The sequence below is a fragment of the Branchiostoma belcheri genome, unplaced genomic scaffold (genome assembly GCF_001625305.1).
Source record: "Branchiostoma belcheri isolate BF01 breed outbred unplaced genomic scaffold, Haploidv18h27 scaffold34, whole genome shotgun sequence".
NCBI classification, from domain to species: domain Eukaryota; kingdom Metazoa; phylum Chordata; class Leptocardii; order Amphioxiformes; family Branchiostomatidae; genus Branchiostoma; species Branchiostoma belcheri.
In genome coordinates this window covers 1,276,206-1,298,189 of record NW_017803954.1, presented here as the reverse complement: position 1 = coordinate 1,298,189, position 21,984 = coordinate 1,276,206, and the positions used below count along the sequence as shown (strand labels likewise).

Genomic DNA, 21,984 nt, shown 5'->3' with positions numbered 1-21,984 from the left:
TGCAAAATCAGTACTGATGCACATCAACGGCGATGTAGTAGAGACACAAACCTTCGATTTTACAGAAATCTCCTGGAGCACTTTTCGCAAAGTAGTCACAGTTTTAACTCGACATCGTCATTGGTTCAATTTATCTCTAACTATTATCTATAATTGAATCTGCGCAGTGCTTTAGATATTTTCCAAGCTGCTGAGCACGAGATAACCGTTATGACGTCAGTGGGGATTATGCTTCATATCCGCTCGAGTAAGCAGTAATCAATTTCTGAGCGAACCGCCATAAATACCTGCTACTCCGGGACAGTGGGGTATTTTGGTACGTTCCAAACTTGAAATAACGATCGATTGTGAAACTTGGCTGTCCAAAATGACGCAATAGATATCCACACATCCAAGTCTTTCTACAGAAGAAGACATTCAGCGGGATGGTTAATTAACCTCCGGACACGGGAAGTCAGGATCGTTACGAGCCAGCGTATTTACGCCTACTGTCTGTGATACAATCTCCGTAAAGTATACTACTTTAGTTTATCAAATGCAGCGCGGTACGTAAGAGGTGCGCGGTAACTTGGGCATTGACTGGCCGGTATTTTCAACAACCCAAATATTGTCCATTTTCCAATTCAATTTGCGAACTTCAAATGACCTTGTACAAAACTCATGCAGATTTCACATTTCAACCATTTCTTTTTATCACTCATGTTGTTTTTCTAAATGAGACAAAAATTTGGTCGTCGCAGCAACGTTAGAGGTGACGTATTGCCTGTACGAAACGACCAAGGAAATTTAAACTTCCTCCATACCATGTGCACAAAACGCTGCCTTGTTCAGATGATTAAATACATGTTTTAGTATATATCCGGGCGCGTTTAACGATTGTAGAACGGTTTGTCCTTGAACGCATCCTGCTAGTGTCATTAATAGCATTAGAGGCTTGAATAGTCAAGTTCACAGAGTTCCCGCTCATTCATGCTCATGCATGGATTTTTCCATTACGCTATGTAATTTTCCATCACCGTTACCTGGCAACGGGTGACGTAATTATCAGCTTGAATGAACTTGCGTCGGAGGAGGGTGTCACTCATATACTGGTGGTGGAGGACGAAGAAGAAGGAACACAGGGACTTCTCTTGATTTTGTACGATTCACAGCACAATGTAGCAGGCACTCTGGAAGTCATCTGGAACTACAAATAAAAGGAAGACTGAAGCCATCCGTGTATAAGAAGATCAGAATATCTGGTCTACAGAGAAGGTAGGGGAAGTTCGTTGTCGGTTTTGTATTCTGACGCCACGTAGAAAAAAACTTTGAAACTCCACTATAATGGTGGGATTGTTTTATGGTTTATTGGTGCTTTCATTGCACACGTACACTTATCGTTATAACTTACCTATATGTTGTTGGTAGTTGCTCAGTTTTGCAATCGCCAAGGTGTTTTTTGTTTGGTTGTATTGTGGACGCAGTGTGACGACTCAATGTCGAAAACGTGACTAGGATGTAGAGTTAAAATGATAAAAATTTACCCTTTCCAACTTTCCGTTCAAAATGCATTTTAGGTTTTGGTTTGTCGGTTGAAACAACCCTAGACAATGTCAACCAACTGGTACTATGCAGATAAGTACATGTTCTACATGTATGTGGGGCACGCAGGCATTAGAAAGGAGGCGGTTCTACGTTACCGTTAGATTAGCTGTTATCGATGACTCGGCTCCCCGCACCTGCGGCCCCGAACTGGTTTTAGCCGCCCTCACATATCGACGGTTAAAGGGCTTTGCTGTTAGATCACTTCCCATAAAATGGGCAGATAGAGTTGTAAGTAACGTTTATGAATAACGTGGGGTGGTTCTGTGGTACTGAATATTTCATAATGAAAACACTATTGCTTTGAGCACTAGTGATTATCTTCCAACATGTCGCCACTTTTGTCTGACACTTTTTGTCACAAGTCAAAGCAAGTCAGCATATAACATCATTGCTCAAACTTATTTTCTCCCAATTCTGGAACTATTAAGAAGGGTTTCAATCAATTAATGTTATTACTGAATTGAATAACTGGGTTTTACCAAAACATTCAGACAGAGATTAGAGTTTAATTGATGTTATTTGGCAGTTTGTATACTGTGATCTACCGCTTCGTGCATCTCAGAAATACATGTCTGAAGCTGGTGTAATAAGCCGAAGGGTGGCTATATCGGTTATACAGATCAGATACATGTGTGACAATACTTTTCTTTCATTTACAGATAATGCAGTTGGAACACAAACCCTTGATAACCAGTCTGTGTAGCGGCGCAGCGCGGCCCGTGGATGTGCCGCCGGTAGTCTTCCCGAGGGACTCCTGCTGGGCGAGAACCAACATAGACGTTGACGAGGAGATCAGAGCCACACGGATAGATGACGTGGAGTACACCTTCCCACACGGCACGTTTTACGCTCGCCAGGAGTCCACCACGGAAGAAATCATCAGGATCACGCCGCCTGAACAGTCGGAGAAAGACGGACCAAAATTAGTTAACGAAAGTGGGGACGTTACTGAGGATGACGACCACATGACCTGTGAACCATCAGTCAAATTTGCCGTCACCATATCGTCTCTGCAATCAACGAGATCGCACTGTCTTCATCATAAACAGTCAAACAGGAGTAAGGAAAAGCGGAATGTTTCCTCACAAATATCGTACGTCAAATGGGTCTCGCAAATTACACCTATCACACACGCCGATATGATCGGGCAGCGTTTGGTGACGGTACTTTTCTATCCACCGGACTGTAAGGGGTTAAAAGCGTTACTACTGTCCATGGACCCAAGGGAAGACCCCAAGGACAAGTTCAGGTTTTTCCCCAACTTTGTCCTTTCCGTCCGTGATTTGGAGATACTCTGCTTGGACAACAACATCATTCGTGATCTGCCCGCTAAAATCGACCGCCTGGCAAGTCTGAAGGTTCTGGACCTTGACAAGAATGTCATAGAACGCCTCCCAAAACAGGTGGGGAGACTGGTAAACTTGGAAGAACTCTACATCGCTAACAACAACTTGCAGGAATTGCCAGAAGAACTGAAACATCTCACAAAGCTCCGTCTTCTGAATCTCAGGAACAATAAGTTGAAAAAATTCCCCAGAGTACTGCTCCAGTTGACCAAGCTCGTGGCCCTCCTGTTGGACAATAACAACATAGATGAAATCCCAGGCGATGTCGACAAATTCAAGAACATGAAAGTCTTACTTTTGAGAGGAAACCGCCTCATCACCCTTCCCGAGACACTGTGGAACTTAGCAGAGCTCCGTTGTCTGATGTTATGCTATAATGCAATCGAGGACCTTTCCGACGGCCTCCTCAACCTCAGACATCTCCACACGTTTGCCATAAACGGTAATAAAATAACGCGCCTTCCGGACAACATTTCTCAGTTGAAAAGCTTGAAGATTCTCAGTTTTACAGGCAACCGAGTCGATCATCTGCCAGATAGCTTTAAACTACTTGAACTTGTTCACCTTTTGTCGGAAGGAAATCCGTTGACAGTGCAAAAAGTCATCGGTGTGAACACAGGAGATACATCTGCTGTTCACCAGTCTGTAAATGACATAAGGACTTCTACTGTAGCTGACTAGCTGGTGGGGTAGTGATCTTTGGAAGTAGACTGAAAGCTAAAAAGCTGAAAGTTAGGACATCGTCAGTCACCGTTGGCTGGCTGAAATGTTGTTATGATAGATATTATCAAGTGTTAAATGTCAAATGTTAGCTTAGGAGCTTAGGAGCTTAGTCTATCTTTGGCATTATCCTGGTAGTAACTCAGAATTCGAATTCACAGTCATGATAGGATTATGTCACGGTTTAGTACAAAAAATGTATATATGTCACTCTATCATGTATATACTATCTGTAACGTTTTAATGACTTCGAATCAGCTGTGACACGTTGTAATGACGGAGAAGACAATAGAAAAGCGTATTGCTCCCATAGCACATGCTTCGTTATTGCCTCCCGATGAATAAAAGGACATACAATTGCATTGACTATATGGCTCTCGTAAACATCATTCTAACTGTATTGGCGGCTACAAAGAAAGATCTGACTATTCATTTTCTAAATTTTTTTTTTTACTTTTCCAAAGTTTTCGATAGTGTTTTCTTTCACTTTGTTCGCCGTACGCGTAAACCTTTCAGTCGCCCTTTGGGGTGGGGGTGGGGGGTTATCTCAATTTCACAAAGCCAAAAAGTTGTCAAGTGAAGTACGTACTAAGAAACCTCCACGATTCCAGACATTGCCCTTTCCAGGCGATAACTAGTTAAAAATCCTTTTTTTAGCCATTCATGACCCATGACATGAGTGGTCTTTAGTTGTCGTACCTATCGAATACGTCAGAGGACGCTGCTGTGCATAACCTTGATGCGTATACAAGAACTGCTCATTGGGTTTGCTAGCAGCACCGAAACCTTACTGAACTAGCCAGAATCCGTTGTAAAGCCACCAGCAAGCCTTCTATTTCATACAAAAGGGGTCAGAATGCTACGTTCTTCTTATTTTGACGGATACACCGACATATCCGTGCAGGACGAGCACAAGAAGAACCGGTCTGTGGTGGGAGGCCTCTTCCTGATACTGGTGAGGAGCTTGAAAACCTACTCATGTAGCTGTGAAACATAATTTTTGTCACCGTCCGGCAAAGCACTCGCTGCTACTTGTGAGCCGGTAGTTATTCTCCAACAAAGTTTACAAAAAATCCTAGATTTTAGAGGCCTACCATTCTGGTTTATGAAGTTGTTTGGCCGTGTGTTGTATGAGCGCAGTCTCACATGGTTGTCACGCGGAACCAATTACGTCTTCCTGCATGAGCGGACAACAGGCCTGTCTAACACAATTCCTGGTGCGGGGTCAAAAGAAGTAAAACAATTCAAAACACCTACTTCTTCTTTTTATTCAAGAATATTACAATTTTCATGATATCTCCGATACAGAAAAGGCAGTGCGACCTTTCTATATTACCCATTTCTTTTCGAAATCCTGATAAACCGAGGGAAGCTGTCGGAAGCTGAAGCTGTGCGCGAAACTGATTTCGACGAGGGTATGAAGAAATGTGTACGATTGTCGATATTTTTACTCCTTTTGAATTATTTCTTGTCCACAGTTATGGTTTTCGGAATGAAGGAGAATTAGGCACCCCTCGTACTGACAGATTTCACGGTAGATTAATGATGGGACGGGCAGTGATTAGCGCTAATCCCTGCCCCACAGGGGAGCATTGGGGGAGCTGGCCAGGGCTACACGTATAGGGGTGATGGGGTGGTCATTTGTCGGCATTTATAGTTTTCTATTAAACTGGCTTTTTACGTAAAGATATATTTCATTCCTTTCCAATGCTTATCACCTGGTATTCTGCGATACTAGTCTGCCGACGGGCTAAAAACTTAAAAAGTGCTATTGTCTTCGCCTTGCCTTGTCACTAGATCGGCTCGTGTGTTCTTGTCGGCTATGGAATCTGGACTCTCCAGAACAAGTTCTTCTTCGCGCCCCTGCTCGGCAGTCCGCTATACAGCCTCGGTGTGTCCGTTATGATAGCGGCTGGAGGAAGCGCCCTGGCTACCTGCATGGCGGACGTCTGCGTATGTGTCATCTGTGCAAGGAGCGGCTGCAAGAAACCGGTGAGGACAGTAGAAAAGACCTGAGACAGAGCAGGGCCTTGGTTACTTGCGCCTGATAGATTGTAATCAGCTCAACTGCACCTGCAAAAGCTTTTGATTTGTCACGGTGTAGTATTAAATGTACATCAATGCTAACCACAATTAATTAAACGCTTCCTTCCCTCTCCATAGTTCCTAGGTCTTCTTGTTATCATCGCCTTCTTGGGACTGGCTTCAGGAATTGTACTGTTCATATCAAAGAACGAGGTAAGAGCTTTCTTTTGCAACTCGATCTATGCAAATTCCTGCCCAATTTTCAACTGTAAAAAATGTGTTTTTATCCTTACTAGTACTACCACTTGACTCTTTTGGAGCAGGTGGATGGCACACTTGACGACAGACTTAGAACGTCTCTGGAGCTGCAATACGGACAGCCAGGAGAAGAGGGCGTGACAGATGCTTGGGACAGAACACAGGAGAAGGTGAGACTGGGATCACTGTACATGTGCTATCAATATTATTGAACGGGACCCGGAAAATGGCATATAAACATCTAACAGTCCTGCCCTGGTGCGCTCCGTAGTTACCCGAACATGCTTCAATTAGTTCAATGATTGATGAAACTGTATTTTTATTCACTGTCACTGAGACCATAGAGAATATTACAGATATCTTTGACCTCCCACCCATTCAGCTGCAGTGCTGTGGGGTAGGTAACAACACGTCTGGTTACCTTGCCTGGAGGAGGAGCATGTGGTACGCGAACCAGACAGACGTCAGCCCCAGTGCGCAGGTGCCGCAGAGCTGCTGCCTTGTGGATGACGTCACGGGACAAGCACGCCAATGTCAGTTTGACGTGCCGAACCAGTTCCTGAATGACAAGGTTGATACATTTCGTCCTCAAACCTTCTCAGTTATCAATTTTCTAAGTGTTTCCCGCTTGTGTGTGCGAAACTTTATTTTGCCAAGCGAGAGGTTTGGTGGGAATTCATATCATATGATATGAAAACTAGTAATATGTTCCTATTTCAGCAATTTTCTTCTTTTTCTCTTTAGGGGTGCCAAGACGATGTTCAAAACGTGTTTTTCGATCACGCTAAAGAGCTGGGGATAGCGGCAACTGTGGTCAGTCTTATTGAGGTTCGTATGCACAGGTTTTCACTTGTTTTATTTCGCGAGGAGCTTTGAATATGCCCTCATCTTGGAGTAAAAGAACAAACAACAAAAATCAAGAACATAGTCACACGTTAGTGTGAGTTAGATACTGTCGTATCTATTAAATCATAATCACTCATAATATTGTATGATGAAAGAATATTATTTTTTCTCTCTATCTTATAGCTGATGATTCTCCTGGTGACGCTCAGCACACTCCGAGATCTTCAGTAATTATCATCATCGTGATCATCATATCGTCACTTGAACTTCATTGTAATGTTGATATGATACGTAACTAGATTTCTCATGTGACTAGATTGACACAACAGCGTCATTCTCAAATTTAATGTTGCATTAACCCGTCAGTGGTAACATGTATATCACAAGTAAATTGTACCTTCACTTATATTTGTATTGATATTGAATGACAAGTTGTTTTGGGAATTCGGAAGCAGTTTCTCGGAATAAAAGAATTATAGATCTTGCAATTGGGTTCGTGTTTGTTAGTGAGAGACGGAAAGAAAATGTGGGATTTTAATGTCCCAGCCCCATGAATATGTGGGAAATAATTAAAGAAACTTTGAAAGTTTGACAAGGAGACTTTAAAAAGTTTTCTCTCATTCCAAAACTTCTATTCAATACAAAAGCAACGAACATTGCAGTTTCGACATACTAGTAGCCAATGGATGCCCACAGTAGTGATAAACGGCGTTATCATCGAGCGTCACTTCACGCACACCCTCACACAAGAAATAGATCCCCTTGAACAAATGGTCAGTGGAATAACCCAGTCCCCCATGGAAACCATGTACGTGAATAACAATTGCCGTGGAAACATTATGCTGAGTCAAAGGTTATCGAAACGGAGGCTCTTAATAGAGGTTTCTGAGATACTGGTTGTATTCTAACACAGCCAAATCATGTAGTCATCTGTAAATTTCAAATGTGCAAACTTCTGATTATGAGATAGCTATCTTATATGTATCGTAAATATCCTAAAAGATGATTTAATTGGCTTGCAGTGCTACTGTGAGCTGCCCTATAAAAATGTGCACATCGTGACGTCAAAATCTCTTTCATAGCCCAACAGTGGGATATTGCGTCATTCACAGTGTGGAATTTTCCGCCACTGCTGTGGAAGATCGGCATCTGAATCAGACGTGCAGAAATTTGGATGAACTTGGCCGTGAAACAGTGTCTGTTCGTTAAAAATGTCGTGGTTAGATCTGGTAGAAACGACGCCTCAGGGTGTAACGGAAAACGAACAGGCCCTGCTGGCGGCGATTCTGCAAGGTGACGCGGGGAAGGTGAGAGGACTGTGCACACAACCTGAAGTGGACCTGCACAGGAAGGTGACGCGGCATGGGGAGGGCGATCTCGCCTCGCTGGAGTGGGAAGACTCCTTCCTGTGCACCGCCGCCGAGCTGGGGCACGAGGAGATCGTCAGGGAGCTGGTGGCGGCCGGGGCCAAGGTCAACCTGCTCTGCCGGGACAGGGACGGCTTCACGCCGCTGATACGGGCCATCGTGCACGACCAGGTGGGCGGGAGTCTTTGATTACTCGTACCGTTACCGGGTCACTGACATGTGTGGTCAGCCAAGGGGGTGAATAGAACCACCTTGGGTCAACCTTTGTGGGCGTGATGCTGTAAAGTTGTACAAAGCAAACAGTTTGCAAGCAGATGTCGGGAGGGCAGTTTGTGTTAGAAACTATTTAACGGGCAGCTTGGAAAACGTAATGATTTTACCTCCCAGTATCAGGATTGCCACAGTTGTACTATACTAACTAAAGTAGCAAGGAGGAGGTATTATTGTTTGTGCCTAGCCGTGGCGACTCTTGATTCGGGCTTACATTGCATTACCCTCTGCAAGAGGTGCAATGTAAGCCCGAATCAAGAGTCGCCATGGCTAGTTTGTGCCCTGACAGTACATGTTATCCTTACGTTGATTGCTACCACAGCTCTCTCGAATAATTCTTAAATCATAACTGTTATTACAAATGTTGTGAATGGTTGAAAAAGAAAATGCGGGGGCAATACACATCTGTATTTGCAAAGTCTTGAAGCTCCTTGGCATAGTCCATCTGTACGGAACACTGTAGCAACCTTGGAGCAGACCATTCTGTTATCCAATGTCACATTTTGCCTTGTTTGCTGCACTGTTGCCTGGATGTGTAGTCTGGTGACCTGCACGTGATGACACATTTGGCGTATTTACGTATTCATAAAGGACCATAAGAACCCACCACAACTAACATGGTAGAGGATGGTACTTTATTTTAAAAGAAATATATTTTTTTTAATTTTAAAAAGGGAATGGGGAAAAATAGGGGAAACATAAATGTTGTTAAACCAAGGAGGATAAAAATCAAATGAAAGATTGAATTTAATCTCAGTTAAACATGGTCCAGACACATACAGCTGGTTATGTTTTATGATTGAGTCCTTTGTTTCATTTTTCCACAGGTCCCAGTTGTAGAGGCACTTCTCAGGGACCTTGGGGCAGATGTCCACCTGGCAGACTGCTGCCAACAGTCACCCCTGCACCACGCGGTCCGCCGTGTCCATGAACAGAAGCGTCTGCGGATCCTGCTCAAGTACGGGGCGACCGTCAATGCGCAGGACATGTGGGGGTACACACCGCTGGTGGCAGCTATCCAAGACGGCGGGCCGGTGCTGACAGTGGAGGTACTTCTGAAGGAGTTTGGTGCTGACCCAAACCTGGCTGACAACAATGGCCGCACTCCCCTGCACTGGGCCATGCGCTCCGATCACGCCGACAAGCTACTGCCTATGTTGAAGGAAGCGGGGGCTGACGTGAATGCCCGGAACAAGAACGAAGCCACTCCACTGATCCGAGCAATTCTGTTTGACCGTGTTTCAGCTGTAGAAACTTTGGTTCGAGATTACAAAGTCGATCCCAACGTGCCTGACGACATGGGGCTGACTCCTTTACACTGGGCCGCCAAATCGAGACAGCCTACCCTGTTGGTGAAAACTCTTCTGGCAGCAGGAGCAGACGTGAATGCTAAGGATGAGCATGAGCAAACACCCCTGCATGTTGCGTCTGGTTCAAACTCTGCAGAAACGATCTCATTTTTAGTGGATGCTGGTGCAGAAGTGAACTCCGTTGACACAAAGGGAAACACAGCCCTCCATGTTGCTGCACGGGAAAATGCCAACACTGAAGTTTTCAAGGCCCTTATCAGCCATGGCATCAACATTAACGCTAAGAATGATGAAGGGGAGACATCATTGTTGTTGACAATGCTGACACAGGCCAGTGACGCCTTCCAAACACTGCTCGACTCCAATGCGGACCTGCGGATTATGAGTGACACAGATGACTCCCTCTTGCATATGGCAGCACGAAGGGACGCCAAGGACCTTGTACGGATGCTGCTACAACAAGGGGTGGATGTCAACACCAGCAACGCTGTGGGGGACACTGCGCTGCACGCCGCAGCACGCAGAAATGCAGACGAAGCAGTCCAAGAGCTGATTGGAAAAGGCTGCAGCCTGAACGCGAAGAACACGAATGGTGACACCCCTCTTCACCTGGCTGCCAAATGCGCCTATGCCGGGTGGGACGAGACACACATCGTACAGATCTTAGTGGAGAGCGGCGCTGACCCCAGTCTGAGAAACAAGGAGGGAAAAACACCTTATGAGGTGGCTAAGGACTGCAACTTTCCAGAGGCCACAGAGTACATCTACAAGGGACTGGAAGAGTAGAATCTTCCCCTTCTGCTGTAGCTAGTTGATGGTGTTCAACTGTAGATGTTATGTGATTCATTGTGCTAACAATGATCAATGGACATACAATTAATCTCATATCATTGTCTTATCCAGCCTCAGAATAAATTGTAACTATGTGATTTAAGCAGCGAGGACTGTTTAAATGGACAGATGTATAATGTTACAAATGGTGGTTTAATACATTGTATATGGAAAAGCTCTTTTTTTTTCAGAAATGACGTTGTCATCTTAATTTGTAATTGCTAATCATTTCCATTGAGTAGGCTAATTTTTGCGCAGTGCGCACTTGATAATGGCATTTGTAAAGATTAGTGGATTTTATAATGCTGGATGTTTGTTGTGCCAATGGTAAATAAAGTGGACATTTTATGTTTGTTTTTTTTAGATCTTTACTTTTACATGTTTCAGTTCAAAACCTTCAGTTGCTATCGGTGGGATGGATGTAAAAGCCTTTTAAGCAGAAAAAAATGTAACGTTTTCTTCTGGAACTTGCAGCCAAGAAAAAGGGAGGGATAATAAAGATTGATTGATTGATTGATTGAGGGAGGGAGCAGGTAGAGATATAGAGATGGCAGCCATTACAATAAAAAGTTTCCTACATTATGACTTTATGAGCATGATGTCTTGAAATGTGTTGTCCCGTTGTATTTTGTAGACATGAATTTGGTTAAAGGCAATGAAATGGGTTCATATGCAATAGTGGTGTGCAGAGATTAAAGACTGAAATTGCATGGAAGAACAAAAGAATGTAGGTCTACAGATACCATAAGTTAACTTTTGGTTCTGTGGCCTATACCATTAATAGCATAGGGGCAAAAACTTTTTGAGCAATTTATTTTAACATTTATTTACCTAACTCTCTCCAGTACAGGCTAGTAATGTTTTGTACTCTATATTGTGAAGATCTATAAACCTCAAATTTAGTAACAATTGTTTTCTGTCATGCGCCAGTTTTTTTAATTTTCTAAACAATGATCCCCCCTAAATAGAATGGACCATTCGGATCAAAATGGCGACGGTAGTTAAGATGAAAGTTTCGGATCTTGACACGTAAAGTTTAAAAGCATGAACATCTGACGTTACGAGTTGGTGTACATGTATTTGAACAGCTTCTTTCAAAGCAGACCACAGAGGATATCTGGAAGCACCTAAGACCGAGCAGCCTAACGCTAGAGAGTATGAAGTGAGTTTGTGAGGCATTTTGGTGTGGACTTTCCATGGACGTATTTTTTAGGGGGATTCCCCTAGTTGGGACAATATTGTAATATACTGTGGTCTTTGCTTTCTTTTCATGTTTTATATTTTTAAGGTCAATAATTGAGTTTTACCCTGTAAAATTTGAATACTTAAGTAGCCATAACGTTACAGATGTAGAAACTAGTAAAATTAGTGAAATAGATGTTACTGTAAGTTAGTGTAACTTTTAAAGGTAACGTTAGTTACCGTTATATTCATGTAACGGTGACGTTACTTACATTTTACACAATTGAATGTAAAAAGCTCCTGAAGGGTCTTTGCTGAAATGTTTTTTTTTACTTACAGGCTCAAAAGATGGGCTGATTTTCAGGAACAAATACCCAACTTCTCTTTTTCAATTGTGCTTTGAACATACTGGCACATTCGTAATGAATCCTCAGCATTTGCGTGCCTTGAGGGACCACCGTAGGCAATTGGTACATGGAACAAATTCAGAGCACATTCCCACAATACTAGACTATCTTGTACAAGACAACATAATCACCGAGCAAGATGAACAGCAAGTACAAGAAAAGGATGGACCAAATCAAGTCCGCAAACTGCTGGCCATATTGCCATCTAAAGGTGACAGGGCATTCCAGTCATTCTGTCAGGCACTGGAGGAGACTGGGCACGGTGGTTTGGTCAGGAAACTTACTAAAGACTTGAACTCAAAGAAAGGAGAAAATCCCACATTCACTGCAGGACATGTACATGAAGCCCAGCCATTGTTAGGACCATGTGACCAGGACACAGATGATTTGCAGACAGTCAGCATAGCAGCAAAAATGCAAGGTAACAATTACCAACATTGAACCTGCTTTTAAACGAGAGCTACAGCATAGTGTGATTTTTTGTCATGGTAAGAAAAATACACTTGTGTATTTTCCCTACAAATACATACACTTATTCAAATTGTAGTATTATTTCAGGAATGCTCAGAAGCATTTGTAACGGAAATTGTAACTTAATCCCAATGCATATTTAAATCCTGTTATGATGCCATTATGAGGACCATGTGATACACCACACACATAGCCTTGTTTAAGCATTTCAGTTTTCAATCATCACTTGAGATATGTGCATATCCAAAATCATGACAAGGCCTTAATAAGAATTGGTCACTGCATTTCCAAAAGAACCAATACCACTAGTACTTCTTAACAAGGCTAGAAGCTATCTGCCAGAACAAGTCAATGGCTTATATATGACCATAGAGGTAGACTGGACAAAATGGTTGAAATGACAACGATCCATGTTACTGATATGTAAATTATTATGGTAATACTGTAGCTGGATGAGGTTGGTTGTGGACATAGAATGCTTTCATTTTTCCTTTTTTTTTGCTCCACATTTTTTTCTGGAAATGTCCAAGAACCAAATACACTGGTGTGCCACAGTGGCCTAGAGTAATGGTTGAAATTCCAAATCTCTGATGTACTACAATGTACCTGGTATGTTTTTGTCCTGACATTCTAAAAATTTCTAAATTTTTACCACCTTGAAATTGCATGTTCTGTAGGCATGATCTCTATCCTTCTGGTGAATGACGGGTATGGAACAAGCCAAGGGGGTGTTTCCACCATCAACCGCCAGCTTGCACAGTTCCTGGCATCACAACATCTGAATGTCTACTGTATTGTACTAACAGCAAGTGACAAGGATAAGGAAGATGCTGAGAGAGATCATGTCACATTACTCTTCCCAGAACGTTTTAATGATGACAATCGAGAACCATCCTTGCCATGGTTGTTTGACCATGCCTCCAGATTCCCTCATCTCCCATCAGATATTAGCTGTGTTATAGGCCATAGAGATGTTACGAGTGATGCAGCATTACTCATCAAGGAAGAACGGTATCCACAAGCAAAGCTCTTCCTTTTTAATCATGACATGCCAGAGGACACAGATCACTATAAAGATGAAGGCAAGGTTTTGGAAATCCAAGGAAAGAAAGAGGCAGCTCGCAAAGATGCAGAGAAAGCTGATGCATTGTTTTCTGTAGGACCCTATATGCATGACTACTACTGTAACATGTACAGGGCTCTACAAGACCCTTTAAAGTCTCACATCAAATTTGTGCCCAAACCATCAGATGTATTCATTGAGACAAATCCCATATACATTGAAACTCAGACAAAAGTTGTATTGTCCATTGGGAAAGTAAGTGGTGTGGAGAGACTGAAGGGTTATGACTTAGCAGCGATGGCATTGAACATGGTTGCTGAAATATTTCCACATATGAAATGGCAACAAAGAGGCATTTCCAGAGATGCCTTTTATGAAAGCAAAAAAATCATCAACTCTAGAATAGATGTAGGAACATTTTGTTTCACTCCTTTAGAGTATGGAACCCAAGAGCAGATTTGTGAGGATATAAAGCAGGCTCACCTTGTTTTGGTGCCATCCCGAACAGAACCATTTGGCCTCATTGGTTTGGAGGCAATAGCTGCAGGAATACCTGTTCTTGTATCTGATAGGTCTGGCCTAGCATTGTTCCTGCGGACACTTGGTCCAGAGTTTGACCACTGTATATTCCGCATCCAAGGGAATGATACAGAAGATTCCAAAAACCTTGCCAAGAGGATAACAGAGATGCTTCAAAATGGCAGGAAAGAATTTGAGTTCTCTAGGCAATTGAAAGACAAGCTCTTGGCGTCCAAGTACTGGGAAGAAAGCCAGAGGGCACTTTGCCAAGAATGTGGTGTACACATGGAAGCAGATATAACAGGTGAGTCTTTTTGTACCATGAAAGTTGAAGATTAGGTACAAATTGTGTAATGTAAGTATAACAAATATCCAGTAGTTTATGATGTTCAAAAAGTTTGCGACCTCACATAGAATTAGAAACAAAGGGCAGGAATAAAAGTCTTTATCATTTCTATTTGTATTCTGAAATATGAGTTGGCAATTGATTGTTGATTGCAATAGTCAATTGGATGGTAAGATTGGGAACAATTTGAATGACTGGTATCAGCACTTTTTCATTCAGAAAGGCAGAAACAGTACAATTGCAGCTCTTCAGCAGCACATTTTTAATGAAAGAAATAATATGCTTACCCTCTGATTGTACATGTACTGTATCTGGAACCTGCATGCTTAATTCTTGCAATTGAGAAGATTTGACAAGTTCTAAGTATAACTGCATGAATGTGTCAATCTTTAGGAACGTCTTGTCAACAGAAGACAGGCACTACATTCAGTGTGTCCCACCCTAAAGGAGACACCTCTAATGGTCATTCAACACCATCCAGCCTTGAGCAGAATCCCACACATTCACATCCAGGACCCAGCAGGCCACTTCTCAAGGCATCCAGTGACCAGATTTCAGTGCATACTAGACAAACCCGCAACAACCGATCAAATATCTCTCCTGCAAGTCCATCAGAGCTGCTTAATATGAGTCAGTATGCAACTCAGTTTTTATGCCTTGTTTTCTAAAATATGTGTATTAAATTCTATATTATATGCATATAATGAATTATCAGTTTAATGTTCCATCTTCTTCAGATTAAATAAAACAATTCTTCTGAATTGAATATCACCTTATCAGACAGAAATTCATACTTCTCCGATATTTAGCCCCAATAGAAATGATGAAGTGGACCATAGATAAAAGTGGCAAAGTGTAATTTGCAGGTAAGTCACCCCAACTCACTCTACATGCTGTAGTCTGGGGTCATGTATGCTGTAGAGATTCTCTAAGCACAGGTGGAATTCAAACAATGCTATTCAGCTGGTCAATATTATGTTCCAGAGTTTTAACTTAGTGGTCTTGTGAATTTTTGTAGCATTTTGGCAACATAAGATTTATAAGTAAAAATCTTGATATCTGCATGTCTGTGTCAAATATGTTTTTCGTTAAACTTGGTTTTACATGTAAGTACAGTTTGTACATCATGATCACAGAGTTTCTTTCATGGTAGACATAGATGCAGCCATTGAATGTGTGGTGGCCAGCATCATCAGTGATGAGTGGAGAACCCTCCTGCATTACCTGGGTCTGTCTGAGCAGGAGCTGGAGACTCTACAGAATAAGGAGACACCAGAAGTCGCCTGCGAGGCTGGGATGAAACTGTGGAGGGAGACCTGTGGTCAGGAGGTCACCATAGAGAGATTGGTCAAGGCTGTCAAGGACACTAAGATTAAGCTACGGAATGGTGCAGGTACCGTACAACCATGTATTAAATAATAATGACTAGAGTAAATGATTACTGCTTTGAATTAATGAGAAAAATCTCTGTAGTATAATTTAGGTGTTTTTTTACTTTGATTTGAGGGAAAAATTCAATATTTCTACAGGATTACCCTCTTATTTACGTTCATTAGCTCTCCTCATTATTAACCCTACAAGCCATGTGCATTGTTGAAGGAAGGCATAAATAAAGTACTTCAACTGTCATGACTGTAATCATGGGGGCTCCATGCTGTAATAGTGTCTAAGTTGAGAAAGGCAACTTGGTGGATCATTGCACAGCTTTGACGTACAAGTTGATCAGTGTTTGGTAATGCATAACGTTGGGACTGGTAATGCATAACGTTGGTCATTGGCCAAGAAAATCTTCTTGTATATGCAAGTTTTTCTTTCAATTTGTTGTTCATCTAGCTTGCTTAGATCATACAGAAATTTGGTCAATTGAATAAATATCAGTCTATGGAAATCAGAACGTCTTGGTAAAATAGATCAATGACAAACAAGACCAATTTTTGGAGTGAAAAAAGCTCTCAACCATCACTCTTACAGTCTGATCCTTTATTTGTCAGATGTGAAGGTTAAACTGTCCATCAAAGAAAAGTGGAGTGACTGGCTCAACAAGAAGGCTGACATCATCTTCACAGAGGAAGTGCTAAATGATCCTCAAAGGTTTGACATGGCCATGCACAGGTTTGACAAGCTAAAAGGTTCCATCAAGGATTTATGGGAGGGTAGTGTGTGGTGCCTCCTCACGTTCTACCGATGGAAAAGTGTGCAGGAGTTTGTGGATGGCTGCAGGGACGGAGCCTTGACAGAACTCCTTACACATGAGTACGTGGATGAGCAGATGACAGCAGCCTGTGGAGGGACAGAGCTGTATGTCTGTGTGGAGATAAACCAGACAGATGTGCACAATGCCTGGAACTTCTTCCATGAAGGTCAGTTGAAGTTCCGAAGTGAAAGTTGTCTGTACATTGTACATAAGGTGACATGATTAATGCTGGTCTATCTTTTGATAAATTTTGGAGAATCAAGGCTCAATAAGATGTTTTTCCTTTGCAGATTGTCACTCCCCAGATGAAGATCACCCCCCTTCTGATGACTGGCACACAGAGACTTTATCATCACCGCACTCATCATCCCTCGAAGGAGAGCCAATGGACATAGACACACACATCAGTGTCAAAGAGGAACCCATGGACTTGGAGTCAGGTCAGATATTTGTCTCAATCTTCTTTATCTTGCAATGTTGCTACTGTAAGGAGGATATTGTATCCACTCTACTCCATCTGCTTTTTACATATGATTGGCAATGATACACATTATAACAGGTAAGCTGAAATGGCCTGAATGCCACAATTGGTTACCTTGATTTGATCCTACCGATGTTCAACATTAGATCCATCATGTTGACTCATCTTCCATCAGATATTGACACAGCCTTTGAAGTAGTGTCCAAGGACTTGTGGTCTGACTGGGAGCGGCTGGCCCATGCCATGGGCTTCACACAGTCTGATGTGGACAGCATCAAGTCAGCGTCACCTGACCAGCCGTATGAGCAGTGCTGGAAGCTGCTGTACAGGTGGAGGGACAGGGAAGGACAGAAGGCAACTCTTCAAGTACTCATACAGCAGCTTAGGGTGGCAGGATTCCATGGGACAGCAGGTAGTCTTTTCTGATTGCTGATTACCAAAATTGTATCTAAATGTACTACTTTTCCTGTGAGGTCACATGCTAGAATTGAGGAGTTTACAGCTCTGAGCACATGCAATGAATGGGTGTTACTATAAAATTTCTGTGTTTTGATTTGTAGAAAAGCTAGGTATTGGAGACATGTCTGACCAAGATGAACATGGAGCAAGCAAGAAGGCCTCAGATGACAGTGAAGCATCTTCAGACAGTGACAGTGATTCTGATGGAGGTGAGCTCAAGAAAGTGTGACGAGGCTGAAATGATTCTGAACATCACACTATTTCATCACAGACCAGTTAAAGTTTTTTTTTGTTTTTACCAGTCTTAAAAAAGTAAGAAGTTTTCTTGGGCAATTGAAATATGCCTGATACATAAATGATGATATGACACACAGAATTTGGTTTGGTTTCACCCTTTTCTGTGAGTACATGTATGCTGTCAATTGGTTGCCAATGCTAATCTTTACTCATGGTTGTGCAATCACAGATGATGATTCTATGAAGGGTGCGGCACTCCCTTCAAAGCTGTTGAAGATGAAGCCATTGAAGATGGGGAAGCGTAGAGTCCCTAACCCTCAGCGGCCTGCAGGAAAGGGAGTGAAGAAAAAGAAGATGACTGAGGAAGATGATGATGTGGAGATGGTAGAAGAAACAGGTATCTGCACTATAAAGCTTGTGCAAAGTTTTGGAAGAAAAATAATATATATTACAGATAATAAATTGCATTTCAATTCTTACTTCCTAGAATGAAAGTATATCCATATGTAATAGGATCTGTATTATTTTTTAGCATATTTTGGATAGAGAATGGAGCCATTCATATTCCAAGTCAGCATTTAATATTTGGTGTTTCCATATATATTATGTGTCCCTTTGCATCTGATATTTCTTCACTCAATATTACATTGTATTATATGCTTTATTGCCAGCTTGGTCTTCATCAACATAATAAACATCCGTGTATGTACTCGTTTGACATTTATACACATTTTGCTCAATAAAAATCTCTCACCAAAGGGGTATCAAGAAGTGACAACACAGAACAGGCTGAGGTGGCCACTGATGACCTGAGCTTCAAGCTGACCCCAGATGACATCAAACGTTGGCAGGAAGCCATGAAGACCCATGTTGTACCTGATAGGATAGCTTCACTGGAGGAGCAGTTCCGCTTCAACATGCTGGTGATGCACCTCATCAAAGATGAGTTCTACCATGAACATTTGTGTCATTATTGGAATGATAAGGGTGCTCTACCATTTAGGCTAACACAGTTTGTGTCTCATGTTGTCACAAAGCTTGGTCATGAATACTGTGTCAAAGACAATCTTGATGTAGAAGCATACCACAGCATAGAGCAAGATATACAGTATCAGTTTGGGAAATTGCTCTTCAAACAACATGCTGGAGGGGTGTGTAAGTTGTTATCACTTGAGAGTCTGCAGTCTTGTTTCACTGATGATCAGTTAAAGTATGTGCAGGCCTGGCTAGAGCCAACCTCTGATGACACAGGGTCCTCTTCTGTTGCTCCATACTACAGATTTAAACATGAGTGCATACGGCAATACATGATGGCTATGTGGGTAGCAGGGACAATTCACGAAGCTGGTGAGACTATCAGAGCTAATGAATTTCTGAGGCAGTGTTTTGATCTTTCCTCAAAGCTGGACCTCATGGCATACTTTGTTGCAGGTCTTATGGCACAGAAAGTGCAGGTAGATTTGTTCTCGTATCAGCTGTCTAGAATCTTATTTTCCATGGATACAACAGATTTCTGTGTCAGCCAAAAAGTTGCCATATGTATTGCAGAGACAGGGCAGGTTGATAGATTTGAAAGTCACACATCACAGATTTTTCCAGGTAATGTAATTGATCTAACATTATGGCCAAGTATGAGTTACTTAGGAAAGCTGGCACTGGCACATCTGAAGGAAACTTTTCCTTTGACATGTAAAATTTCCAATGATGCTGAGATGCACAAGCTCCTGTTTAAGTCCAAAAAGAACAAAGCAGAGGCACAGTCATTGTTGTCCCTTGTAAAGTCCAGACACAGATCCGTTTCCCTGTACCCACATTACAAATCATTGATAGATAGCAGCTCAGCTCTAGTTTCCCAAACACCATGCCACATGGATAAGCTTTACCTCAACAATCTTGCACTCAATGATTGTTCTGACCTTAAGAGCATCCTTTCACTGCTACAGTTTGTACCTGCATTGAAGCATTTAAGTCTTCAAAAGACCACTTTATCTCCCTCTGGCATATCAACAATATGTGACTTCTTATCTTTCATACCAAGTATAGAACATCTGGTTCTGTCTAAATGTAGAATTTCCAATGATTCTATAGCTACTCTTGGTGAACATTTCCACTGCCTCCAGAAGTTAAAACATCTGAACCTGTCACAAACAGGTATAACTAGTGAGGGAGCAAACATTGTTTCACATTGCCTATCAAGCCTGACAGAGCTAGAAGTTGTAGATCTAACGAAGAACAAGGTTGGAAAGGATGAACTGACAAATTTGTGCGAGTCCATTACTGGTGTGGACAAAATACCAAAATTGATTCTTGGTTCGCAAACATCTTCCTACAAAATCCTCCTGGGTATTAACAGCAGTAGGGGGAGCAGGCTCATTGTCAAGACTGGTGACACTGATGTGGTTACACTAGTAAGCCAGCTTTCCTCTCACGTCTACAAAGTGGAACTCAGCTGTCAGGGCAAGGTGTTGTATTCAGTACAGATAGAGGAAGGGGAGAATCCACACAGGATGACATTAGATCTGACATGTGCTGGTGACATTACTAAGAACATCCGGGCTCTTGCTGCAGTCCTGCCTGTAGGACATCGTGTGCAGCAGGCAGATGTGGAGGAGCTAAAGCTGGGAGGGTCTGACATTGGGAATGAGGAGGTGAGACTACTGGCTGAGATGCTCTGTTACTTACCAAGGCTCAAACATCTAGACTTGTCTGATAACATCATCACACCCTTAGGAGCCAGGACTGTGGCTTCTCACATGCCCCATCTACAGCAGCTGGAGTGGTTAGATTTGAGTGATATTTACATTGGTGAGGATGGTGCCACAGCCATGAATGAAATGTTACCCCAACTTGAAAAGCTAAAATGTTTAAACTTAACTACATATGGCGTGTCTGTTGACATGAGAAAATCTCTGTTTCTCACACTCTCTAAGATGGAACACCTTTCAGAGGTCAATCTCAGATCTAAGATGTTTTGTAAATATGTGTATCTGTTAGGCGTCAACAATAACCAGGGACATAAACTCACCATCAAGACCGATTCTGAATCAGATGTCTCAGTAGTTGATCAGGTGCTCTCACAGGTGTACAGAGTGGAACTCAGCTGTCAGGGCAAGGTGCTGTATTCAGTACAGACAGAGGAAGGGGAGAATCCACACAGGATGACATTAGATCTGACATGTGCTGGTGACATTACTGAGAACATCTGGGCTCTTGCTGCAGTCCTGCCTGTAGGACACCGTGTGCAGCAGGCAGATGTGGAGGAACTCAGGCTGGGAGGGTCTGATATTGGAGATGAGGAGGTGAGACTACTGGCTGAGATGTTCTGTTACTTACCAAGGCTCAAACATCTAGATTTGTCTTTTTGTGGGATCACATCCACAGTTGCAACGGTTGTGGCTTCTCACATGTCTCACCTACAGCAGCTGGAGTGGTTAGATTTGAGTGGTATTTACATCGGTGATGAGGGTACCACAGCTATGAATGAAATGTTACCCCAACTTGAAAAGCTGAAATGTCTAAACTTAACTACATTTGATGTGTCTGTTGACATGAGAAAATCTCTGCTTCTCACACTGTCTAAGATGGAACACCTTTCAGAGGTCAATCTCAGCTCTAAGATATTTTGTTCATATATGTATCTGTTAGGCGTTTACAATAACCAGGGACATAAACTCACCATCAGGATGGGTGATTCTGAATCAGATGTGGTTTCATTAGTTGATGAGGTGTTCTCTCAGGTGTACAGAGTGCAGCTAAGCCACCAGGGCAACATGCTGTATTCAGTACAGACAGAGGAGAATCCACACAGGATGACATTAGATCTGACATGTGCTGGTGAGATTACTCAGAACATCCGGGCTCTAGCTGTAGTCCTGCCTGTAGGACACCGTGTGCAGCAGGCAGATGTGGAGGAACTCAGGCTGGGAGGGTCTCGCATTGGGGATGAGGAAGTGAGACTACTGGCTGGGATGTTCTGTTACTTACCTGGGCTCAAACATCTAGATTTGTCTGATAATCAGATCACATCCAGAGGTGCCACAGCAGTGGCTTCCCATCTGCCACAACAGC

At 42.5% G+C, this 21,984-nt stretch overlaps 4 protein-coding genes across 5 annotated transcripts; all 4 read left to right on the top strand.

The window, feature by feature from the left end:
* The first annotated feature begins 1,069 nt into the window (after positions 1-1,069).
* On the top strand, positions 1,070-3,677 carry LOC109475593 (leucine-rich repeat-containing protein 1-like). The gene is made up of 2 exons (XM_019776290.1): positions 1,070-1,254; positions 2,244-3,677. Exon 2 carries the CDS (start codon positions 2,247-2,249, stop codon positions 3,609-3,611), a length of 1,365 nt encoding a protein of 454 aa, XP_019631849.1. The 5' UTR covers positions 1,070-1,254; positions 2,244-2,246; the 3' UTR covers positions 3,612-3,677.
* A 704-nt stretch (positions 3,678-4,381) lies between these two features.
* LOC109475594 (tetraspanin-11-like) lies at positions 4,382-7,263 on the top strand. Of its 2 annotated transcripts, none has more exons than XM_019776292.1 (7): positions 4,382-4,605; positions 5,448-5,642; positions 5,814-5,888; positions 5,999-6,103; positions 6,316-6,504; positions 6,678-6,761; positions 6,963-7,263. In XM_019776292.1, exons 1-7 carry the CDS (start codon positions 4,507-4,509, stop codon positions 7,008-7,010), a joined length of 795 nt encoding a protein of 264 aa, XP_019631851.1. In that variant the 5' UTR covers positions 4,382-4,506; the 3' UTR covers positions 7,011-7,263. The 2 variants fall into 2 exon arrangements, with proteins under 2 accessions (XP_019631851.1, XP_019631850.1); XM_019776291.1 differs by having other exon boundaries at positions 5,996-6,103.
* A 616-nt stretch (positions 7,264-7,879) lies between these two features.
* Positions 7,880-11,062, top strand: LOC109475643 (serine/threonine-protein phosphatase 6 regulatory ankyrin repeat subunit C-like). Its single transcript, XM_019776385.1, has 2 exons — positions 7,880-8,317; positions 9,244-11,062. Exons 1-2 carry the CDS (start codon positions 7,991-7,993, stop codon positions 10,510-10,512), a joined length of 1,596 nt encoding a protein of 531 aa, XP_019631944.1. The 5' UTR covers positions 7,880-7,990; the 3' UTR covers positions 10,513-11,062.
* A 497-nt stretch (positions 11,063-11,559) lies between these two features.
* Positions 11,560-21,865, top strand: LOC109475631. The gene is given in 12 exon segments (XM_019776368.1): positions 11,560-11,719; positions 12,079-12,567; positions 13,295-14,503; positions 14,939-15,175; positions 15,699-15,938; positions 16,537-16,905; positions 17,030-17,179; positions 17,396-17,632; positions 17,781-17,888; positions 18,146-18,313; positions 18,676-21,702; positions 21,705-21,865. Coding segments are annotated over 11 exon segments (6,201 nt in total). The 5' UTR covers positions 11,560-11,719; positions 12,079-12,161; the 3' UTR covers positions 21,755-21,865.
* The last annotated feature ends 119 nt before the right edge of the window (positions 21,866-21,984 follow it).

Bases quoted from the DNA above. Each gene is read 5' to 3' on its own strand.
- LOC109475593 (XM_019776290.1), top strand. From the start codon at position 2,247: ATGCAGTTGGAACACAAACCCTTGATAACCAGTCTGTGTAGCGGCGCA.
- LOC109475594 (XM_019776291.1), top strand. From the start codon at position 4,507: ATGCTACGTTCTTCTTATTTTGACGGATACACCGACATATCCGTGCAG. The intron at 5,643-5,813 runs GTGAGGACAGTA...CCCTCTCCATAG, and splicing joins GGAGCGGCTGCAAGAAACCG to TTCCTAGGTCTTCTTGTTAT. The intron at 6,104-6,315 runs GTGAGACTGGGA...CCACCCATTCAG, and splicing joins GGGACAGAACACAGGAGAAG to CTGCAGTGCTGTGGGGTAGG.
- LOC109475643 (XM_019776385.1), top strand. From the start codon at position 7,991: ATGTCGTGGTTAGATCTGGTAGAAACGACGCCTCAGGGTGTAACGGAA. The intron at 8,318-9,243 runs GTGGGCGGGAGT...ATTTTTCCACAG, and splicing joins GGGCCATCGTGCACGACCAG to GTCCCAGTTGTAGAGGCACT.